This window comes from Vombatus ursinus, unplaced genomic scaffold (genome assembly GCF_900497805.2).
Source record: "Vombatus ursinus unplaced genomic scaffold, bare-nosed wombat genome assembly UNPS02014772.1, whole genome shotgun sequence".
NCBI lineage: Eukaryota > Metazoa > Chordata > Mammalia > Diprotodontia > Vombatidae > Vombatus > Vombatus ursinus.
In genome coordinates this window covers 21,367,022-21,377,192 of record NW_020954550.1, presented here as the reverse complement: position 1 = coordinate 21,377,192, position 10,171 = coordinate 21,367,022, and the positions used below count along the sequence as shown (strand labels likewise).

The window sequence follows — 10,171 nt, the reverse complement described above, 5'->3', positions numbered from 1 at the left end:
TCTCTTCTCTTCTCTTCTCTTCTCTTCTCTTCTCTTCTCTTCTCTTCCTTCCCTTCTCCACTCCTCTCTTCATTTCTTTCCTTCTCTTTCCTTCATTCCTCTCCTCCCCCCTCATCTTCTTATCTTTCCTCTCTTTCATTTCTGCATAATTATCACTATCCACCCATTCTTCTCCCATAGCTCTCTTAACCTCTTCCACTGTATCCCTTCCCCTAAAAAAAATAAAAATAAAAGCTTTTGCTTTTCTCTAAGCAAAATAGATTCGTACATTGGAAGATCTACATCTCCCTTCTCACCTCTAGTCCATTACTTCTCTTTCAACAGTCTTTTGGAGTTGTGATTGGTCATTACATTGACTGGAGTTCTTAAGTCTTTTGAAGCTTTCCCCCCTATATATCACTGTAGTCACTATATAAATAGTTCTCTTGGATCTACTTATTTCACTTTGTATCAATTGATACAAGTCTTCTAAAACTTCTCCAAATCTATCCCTTTCATTATTATCAAGAACTTATTTTCATAGCTGCTTATATGAGTTTAGTGTAAAAAATATGAAGAAAGAATGCTGGAATTGGAGCCAGAAGACCTGGGTTTGAATCCTGGGTCTTACAAGCCTTGGCTATGTGATCTGTGTGAATCAAGTCACTTTGTCTCATCTGCAGAAGGGAGATGATCATATTTCCACTTCCTACCTCACTGGGCTGGTGGGAGAAAAACACTTTGTAAACCTTCAACTGTTATATAAATGTGAATGAATAATATCTATTGTTTACATTTTTTACTCAATATTTTCAGGAAATAGTATTTTTGTTGTTATTGTTCAGTCATGTCCTACTCTTTGTGACCTCATTTAGGGGAGGAAATGGTATATACACATACAAAAAAAAAGAGAAAAATCCTAAATCAATCCATAAGTACTTATTAAATACCTACTATGTATTAGGCACTGGGCTAAGTTCTGAGTACATAAAGAAAAAGTCAGCAAAGGAATCCACCAATTCTCGACTCACTCAGTGTCTTCCTGACCAACAATGGCAACTCATTCACAGGCCACAGAAGCATAAAGCTTTTTCATCTTTCCTCATCCCAAAATTACCATAGGGTTTCTACTCTGACTCTGTTTCCTCCAGTCCCGATAAATATGCCTTCCTTCTAAGATGGCAACTTTTCACTTGCTTTAAGAGATAAAATTGGCGGTAGATTTGGTGGTAGGGCCCTTGGATTTGAATCCCAGGTCTGCTACTTATTACCTATATGACCTTGAGTGAAACACTTGGCTTCTCCAGGCCTCAGTTTACTCATCTTTAAAATAAGATGACGTCTAAGGTTCCTTCCAGCTTTAGCATCGGTGGTCCTATGCCCATGAAGGGGCATGAGGAATCAATGAATAAAGCCAGTCAGCACATTCTTGAAGAGATTGCTTAGTTAGATTTTGGAACTACATATGTGTATGATATTCCTCAGGACACATGGTGTTTGTTAACATGAATTTTCTTAGTTGGAAGCATAAAGAAGACTTTCCTAGTTCTGTAGCTTGTTATAGAAAGGCAGGAAGGTGAAGAGTTCACAAACTGGAGAAATTGGGGGCAAATCTATGGTTCTTTTCCAATTTGTTGTTTCTGTCTTTTTCTTTAGAAGCCAGTCATCCAAAGAATGGAAAATGAAAGACCATACAATCTCACTGGACTGCAGCTTCTGCAGCAATATGCTGTGTCCATGCAATGCCGTGTGGACACCTCAGAGTTATGGAGCAGCTGGAGTGAAGAGAGAATAGGGACAACTGAGGGACTAGGCAAGCTGGTCTTTTATTAACTGCAATGTGTTTCAGTGACAAGAATACAGGATTAAGTCTGAAGACCAGGCTCTGAATCCCAGCTCTGTCACTTACCTCTGTGCCCTTGGATATCACTTCCTTTCTCTGGTTCCATAGTTTTTTTTATATCTTTATCTAATTTATACCTTTATCTGGTTCTCAAGGAATTTTGATCAGACTTAATATATTTGGTTAGGTTGGTGAGGATGTGAGATGACACAGATTTGGACATGTGTGTCTGTATGAAGGTTTTGAAAGGCTCATTTAATAACATGAAATTTAGTAGGTATATAGATCTTACATTTGAGTATAAATTTTTTTTTAGTTTTACACGGAAGCATGGTATGATAAATCTTGAGTCAGAAGACCTGGGTTCAAATCCAGATTTATTTGTACTCCCTGTGTGAAATAAGTCACAGCCTCCCTAGGTCTCAGCTTCCTCTACTATAAAATATAGAGGTTGGACTAGTGCTCACTGAGGTATCTTTCATCTTGGAATCTATGATCCTATGATGCTATGGTCCTAAAAATTAGATGGTGGAGGCATTGGTATGCTGCAATTCATTTGGAACATTTCTGAATGTTTTAGTAGACCAAAAGTTCGGTATGAGTCAACAGTATGCTATCTTAGGCTTTATTAGGAGAGGAACTGTAGCCTCCTCCCTCTTATTCTCCCTTCCTCTTTGGCCTGTTCAAGTCCATGGAGTGCTTGTCAGTGTAGGCTGCGGTGTAAAGATGATTGTCTAAGAATTAAACCATCCATAACCAATCATGAAAATGGCACAAAAATGCCATCAAGAAAAGTAGGTCACAGAGATATGAATCTCTCTGAAAGGGGTTGACCCCAGCTTTCTGAGAAACATTTGCTTTAACAAGAAACACAACAAGAAGGGGCATATGAAGATGTAGGTCAACAAGTCAAAACTGTGAAGGCCCAAGCAGAGGCCGTTAAGGCCCTGAGCACCAAGGCCTCCAAGGCCAAGTTCCTCAGGCCCAAGATCCCCAAGCACGTTGGCTCCAAGATGGCCACCAAGCACTCAGGCCCTAGGGTCAGCATCAAAAGTCCAGGCCCTAGGATCATGAAGGTTGCCAGAACCACTGATCCCAAGGCTACCAAGCCCACTGACCCCCAAGGTCACCAAATCTTATCCTGAGGCCACTAACTGACCGTAGGCATCCAAGTCTGAAGCAAAGGTCACCAAGTTTGATCCCAAGGTTACTAAGATTCTAAGGTCACAAAGCCCTGTGATTCCAGGACTCCAAAACCTACTGATCCTAAGTCTGCCAAGGCCACTGACCCAAAGGCTACCAAACCCAAAGATGCTGGGGCTAAGGCAACTAGTCCCAAGCCTACAAAATAGATGCTTCAGGACAAAAAGACTTGTTTAAACTCTAAATCACCATTTCCCCCCCTCGGCAGAGTATTATTCACTATTTTGTAGAAATAAAGGAAATGGTGAGTCATTAAAAAAAAAGAGAGAGGCATAGTATCAAAGAGTAGTCCTATTTTGTGGTACCCAAGTCAGATCACATCTGGAGTATTTTGTTCAATTCTGGGCAGCACATTTAGGGAGGGTCAATAATATGTTGGAGTACATTCAGAGGAGGGTAGCCAGGATCTTCATGGCCCTTGAGTTCATGCCATTATGAGCACTGGTTGAAGGAAATGAGGCTGTCTTGTCTGGAGAAGATTTAGGGAGGTTATAGTAGGGATTTGAAGGATTATCACATGACAGAAGGGTTTGAGCTCTCCTTGACCCCAAGGGATGGAAGTTGCAGAGAGGCAAATTCAGGCTTGATGCAAGGAAAAAATTCCTACCAGTTTGTACTGTCAAAAAATGGTATGAGCTGTTCCCCCTCATGGGAGAATCCCATCTTGAAGCAATATAGAGGGGATTCTTGTTCACATGCATGGAGAACTAGCTGGCCACTATAGCTGATCACACTTGTTTGCCTGACAGACTGAAGTCATTCTTGCCGTCTCTACTCCTACCCTTCTGACTCCACTTCCCTCAAATGCACAGACACAATGAAAGGCTTCCAAATGGCATCCTCCCAGCAGCAGCCTGGTGGGATCTTTTTAGTCTTTCTCCTCTTCTGTAATTTCCTGCCTCACTTGATAGGAGCAGTTGGGGAAAGCAATGGTGTGTTTGGGAAGGCCATTCATCTTACACTTGGTTCATTTTCCACAGCTCCAAATTCCACCTTGGACCTGTGGAGAGTCCTTGGGCCAGCCCAGCCTGATGGAGGGAGGACAGTGCAACTGTTATGGAAGGTAATGCTGCTCATGTCACATGTGAGGGTTCCCCTAGCCTAGTGGCATGTCATAATCTTTTTCATATTCCCTTGCCCAAAAGGCTCCTGAAATCCCACAGGACTCACAATTGTCCTTCTAGCCAGAAGGAATTCTATCCACCCCTACATAAGTCAGCATGGTCAGTACCCTTGATGTTGAAGAAGCCATGTCATCCCATTCAGCAGTGTAGCTCACAACTTACCTCCCACAAACAAAGTCCTCGTTGGAGCTTAGTGGCTCACTAGTCACAGCCTCCTTGTGACCCCCTCTGCCTTTCAGTTTGAGAAGCACTGGTTTAGGAACAGGTAAATTGGTTGATCATTGGGGGTATTGGAAATATTAATCAGCTCTCTCTCCAAAAAGAATAACAGTTCAAAGCAAGTCATTCTTCTAGAGAAAGACCATGATACAAGAGACAATGGAATAGAGGTGACAGAGAAAAATAAAGAGGAAGAAGGACATGGTAGAGAGGTTATAAGAGAGAGGAGAGAGGGAAAAGAGGAGACAAGAGAGAAGAGATAGTGGAGAAGGAGACAAGGAGACAGGAGAGGGAGGAGAGAGGAAGGATGAGATAGAAGAGAGAAGAAAAGAGACAGGGAAGAGAGGAGACAGAGTAAGTGAGATGGGAGATGAAATCTTGTGGGCAGTAAGGGGTAATGACAACTTTAATGGCTTCCCTGTACCACCCATGCTGTTGGGATAAGTAAAGGTCATCATTCAGTGGATGCTGCTGCCTAATTTGATGAGTGTAAAAATCTAATCCATGACCAGTACTCATTATTCTTTTCTGTAGAAATATCATAGAGTCATGTATTGTAGAATTAGTCCATTGGGACTCTGGGATTTATGAGCACTGGCACAAAAACAATAGTGTTGGGCAACTTCTCTAGCTGTTGAGTAGCCCCAGCTATTTCTTGTAAATTTGAGCAGCATGCCAACATGTGTGCCTATTTCAGGACAACACAAGGCTGAGCAAGAGCAGAGAAAGGCCAGACCCAGGTTGTGATGTAGATGAAGTCCTTCTTTTAGTGTTTCCCTCTTTGTTTTTGCTTTAGTGTTGCCCCAGTGCTTCCCATAGTATCTCACAGGCAGATCCTGTGTGAGGATTGCCTTCCTGGTGGTGTCCCTTGTTCATCAAAACTGGCCTTTGTTTCCCATTCCTGAAGGAACCTGATAGTCTGACAAATTGATCCTGGCCAATGTTATCCTTCCCAGGTGACATCAGTACTTTTTAAATGTGGTCCTCTGGTGACAACAACTTAATGGCAAGGAGATTCTAATGTTGAGAATTTCAGATTTGTAGCAGAATGGCCTGGGAGGAGGGGAAAATATCTGTAGGCAATGGGACTTCATGGGCTCTTCATTTGTTTACAAATTTAAAAAAAAATTCTGCACTTAACAAATGCCTCTATGTACAAAGTATAATAGAAAAAGATGATCGTATGTGAAACCATGGCTTTCTATTATGTACAATACAGTTTGATTTTTTTAAAAGCATGGAATAAATTCAGCCTGTAATTTCAAAACTGCCCTGCTCGTTTGTTGTCTTCTAAACTTCCTTCTGTTCTCTCTTATGCATTTTATTTTTAATATTTTTAAGGTCTTTATTTTTATTTTTATTTGGCAGCACTCTTAGTATCTACCCTTCTAATTTCTTCCTCCCTCTATACACCGAAAAAAAGAAAAAGAATACCTTTAAAATTAATAAGCATTGTTAAGCAAGACAAATCTACATTTTGGATATATGAAAAATGTATGTCTGATTCTATACCCTGATCCTTTTGATCAAGAGGTAAATAATTTGATTTATTATTGGTCCTTTGGAGTTGTAGTTGGTCATTCCATTGATTAGAGTTCCTAAGTCTTTGCAAGTTGTTTGTTTTTATACTGTTGTTGCTGTATAAATTATTCCCCTAGTTCTGTTCCTATCACTTTGCATCTGTTCATACAAATCTTCTCAAGTTTCTCTGAAGCCATTCCTTACGTCATTTTTTATCGACTCTTCGATTTTAAGTAGATGCTTGCTCTGCCTCCCTAGAACAAAGGGTTGTTTAGTTCTCTGGCCCCTGTTCGAAGGTTTGGTTTGATCCGTGACTCCTGGTGCCTGCCCTAGAGTGGATCTGAATGTGTAGGTTAGCTTTGAAATCAATCTGTGCTTGGGCTCTTCTGTAATATGGCTGGCCTAGGAACAGGTCACATTTAGGGCTAGCCAAGAGTGAGATAGCCTAGGTCCTCAATAGCATGCATTCCCATACCCTTGTGACTATACTAGCCTTTTGTGGGATCAATCAACCATTGATGGTGGTAGAGGGGTGGGTGAAAGGAGGCTAGAGAGGAGGCACTGTTAACATTGACCTAGACTTCTTAGTTACTTTGGTTTCATGGTGGGCACCTTTAGATGTGGGTACCAAGACACCCATGGCACTCACATGAATGGGGTTACCCTCAGGGTTTTACAACCCTAAAAGGAGCTGTGCTATTTTAGCTACATTGTGTTATGTAGTCTCAAAGGGTAATTTCTTGATTACGGGATCAATCCCATAAATCTTTCATCATTTCCACTCCCCCTTTCACAGATTGTCTGTTACTGTTTTCAATGACATTGAGCATGATTTCTGGTAGTAGTTTCAGTATTATTTGTGTGTAGGAGGCAAGAGCGGACCCAAGAATAAGGAAAACACTTGGCTACAACATCTGGTACTTTCCAGAAAATGAGACTGCTGCTAAAGAAACAAACACCACGGCCAATCAACAGTTTAAATTACATCTTGGAAGCGGTGCCTACCTGGTGTCTGTGGTGTATTATACATCTGATGGCGTATCTCCAGAGGCGACAGTCAGAATACCAGCTGTTCACGAAAAATGTATGTTACTTATACATAGAATAGAAAATACTTTCTCAATTCTTGAATCACCAAAATAGTCACAATAGAGGGAATTTATGCTTAAAGGAGGAACTTCTCCCCAAAACAAATGGAAATGAAAAGTCTCGGGGGCACTAAGGTAGGGATGGGGTGGAGAAGACTTATAATTGCTGTTCAGTTGTTTCAGTCATGTCTTGCTCGTCGAGGCCCCATTTGGGGTCTTCTTGGCAAAGGTACTAGAGCGGTTTGCCATTTCCTTCTTCAGCTCATTTAACAGATGAGGAAACTGAGGCAAATAGAGTTAAGTGACTCTCCCAGGGTCACATAGCTAGTAAGTGTCTGAGGCCAGATTTCAACTCAGGAAGGTGAGTCTTCTTGACTCTAAGCCCTGCACTATCTACCGCACCACCTAGTTGCCCAGAGTTATAATGAGAGTGGGCTAATTTCTAAGTACAGTGACACCTGGATGGCAGCCTAGATGAAGGAGCTGATTGATACACACCCTCAAAAAATACTGAAAATGACTTCATGAAAGGGAGACTCCTGATGACAAAGCTAGCAAGAAGGTTATAGAGAACCTGCTAGAAATTAGCAGCCACTTCCATTAATCCAATTCAGGATGTTCTGATCCAACCCCTGCAGTCCTACAACCTAGGACCCTGCTAACCAAAGGTTACAAGCCAGGCCTTGACCTAACGCCGAGCTGGTCCAAAGCTGTTGGACAGAGAGTTGAGATGCCATCCCCCCTAGCTGGCCTTATGTGGGTATCTGCCACAGAGGGGAGAAAGTGGGAAAACTGATCACTGGCAAACAGAAAATTAAACAGTAGAGCAAATTTTAGGACTTTATCTCTAAAGCGAGGTGAGGTGGAGAGGTAGTGTTTAGATAGGGACCACACAGGGTAGGAGACTGGAAAAAATAGTATATAGCCTGCTATCCTAAGGGCTTTTGGAGTACATGCAGGGTTTAGTGGAGCAGCTAGTAGATAAAGTATTGGGCTTGAAGTCAGGAAGACCTGAGTTCAAAACTGGCTTTAGGCACTTATTAGCTATATGACCCTAGGCAAGTCACTTCACCCTGTTTGCCTCAGTTTCCTCATATGTAAAATGAGGTAGAGAAGGAAATGACAAACCATTTTGGTATCTTTGCCAAGAAAACCCCAAATGGGGTCACAAAGAGTTGAATATGAATGAATAAGAAGAAAGGAGGATTTAGGCCTCTAGAGATGATTTACGAACTAGGAATCTAATAAACTGCTATCTTTTAGACTTGAATGAGTCCTTTTGGAATGAAGATCCATTTTAGCAAAATGTGTCTTATACACACACAAAACTATGCCTTATAGTAATAATAACAATAATAGTAATATAGCTAACGATATATTGTGCTTACTATGTGCCAGGCATTGTGTGAAGCTCTTTATAATTATTTCCTTTTATCTTCACAACTGGGAGGTAGGTGCTGTTATTATTCCCATTTTACAGATGAAGAAACTGAGGCAAACAGAGGTTACGTGACTTGCCTCAGGTCACACAGTTAGTGAGAGTCTGAGGTATAAGCTGCCCAGATATATTTGACTCTTTCCAATTATAAGGGTCCAGTTGTTGGCAGTCCCATTCTCTCCTTGGTTATTGTATTATTCACCCAATACCAGGGAGTGTGATCAAAAGACCTGTTACATCTATTTCCCAGATCTGCCCTTTTGGAGATAGTAGCTGTTGGCCTTTAGGGTGATATTTATCCAGTGAGAATCTTGACTCAAGCTCCTACCCACTGGGAAAACTCCACTTTCTTCCTTTTCTTACTTACACTTACTCCCTTTTACATGGGACATGGTACATTGGAGATGTCCATGTGCATGACTTAGCTGTATAGTTTTTAAAAATTCATGGCCAATGAAGTAGAAGAAATATAATCAAAATGTATTCTGTAATAGCGGACTGGCTGATGAGAGCCCAGCCCTTACGAGAATGAGCATTGGCTTAATGCAGTTCGCTACATGGACTTTGGAGCATGGATAGGTATTGCACAACTATTTCTAATCCACTTACCAAAATAGAGGAAAAGCTTTTCAAATGGCTTCTGAAATGACTTGACCTTATTCTTTCTCTGTTTCCTGGTTGTGTTTAAGTAGTATGAGTTAACACAGACCTCCAAGAGGTAGAGGGACCTTTGTATGACCCTCTCTCACTCAGAGATAACATGAAGCTGCAAACATGTGACTCTATTGTTGCTGAGAGAAATGAAGAAGTAGTGAAGATGACTGTAATTTTTTGAGCTTCAAAAGGCTGGAAGTCCATACTAGAGTTTGTCACCATCTCAGCCCTGAGGAACAACCAGAACCCTGAAGGAGAGATCAAACGGGTCTTACTCTGGGAGCCTGACTTGTCAGGATGAGTGGAAATTGGGATAAGGTCCCTCAGAGATTAAATGAGCTAGAAATGGAGGCTCATTTGTGACAAATATTGGACCCTTTACATTTTTTTTTTTTTAGTGAGTCAGTTGGGGTTAAGTGACTTGCCCAGAGTCACACAGCTAGGAAGTATTATGTGTCTAAGGTCGGATTTGAACTCAGGTCCTCCTGACTCCAGGGCCAGTGCTGTATCCACTGTGCCACTTAGTTGCCCCAGGGCCCTTTACATTTGCAAGAACCCACTGGAGAGATTCTCCACATGAGACTCTCTTAATTGAATTCTCTAGTTTTCAGGACGCTGTGATGCCTCTAATGCCATTTTCTGGATACTTAATTCTGTTATGTTCTCCCTAATATCAATAACAACTTATGGTTAATATTTCCTTTATATCATCAATACTCTTCAGTGTATTACCCCAATCAATCAATCAATCAATAAACATTTATTAAACTCCTAGTATGTGCCAGGCACTGTGTTAAGCACTGGGGATACAAAAAGAGGCAAAAGCAGTCCCTCCCCTCAAGGAGCTTACAATCTAATAAGGGAGACAACATGCAAACAGATATGTACAAAGCAAACTATATACAGGATAAATAGGAAATAATTAACAGAGGGAAGGCACTAGAATTAAGAAGGGTCTAGGAAGGCTTCCAGTAAAAAAAAAGAATTTTAGTTGGGACTTAAAGGAAGCTATAGAGGTAGCTTTATTTATTTATTCATTAATTCATCTATCTATCTATCTATCTATCTATCTATCTATCTATCTATCTATCTATCTATCTAT

General features: G+C 41.1%; 1 protein-coding gene across 5 annotated transcripts in view; it reads left to right on the top strand.

The window, feature by feature from the left end:
- IL31RA (interleukin 31 receptor A) overlaps positions 1-10,171 on the top strand; it is a 97,413-nt gene that overhangs the window by 67,634 nt on the left and 19,608 nt on the right. For all 5 annotated transcript variants that reach the window (XM_027863475.1, XM_027863476.1, XM_027863477.1 and 2 more), the window contains 3 exons: positions 1,636-1,792; positions 4,006-4,088; positions 6,757-6,973. In XM_027863475.1, coding sequence (XP_027719276.1) covers positions 1,636-1,792; positions 4,006-4,088; positions 6,757-6,973 — 457 coding nt within the window. The remainder of the gene's footprint in view (positions 1-1,635; positions 1,793-4,005; positions 4,089-6,756; positions 6,974-10,171) is intronic.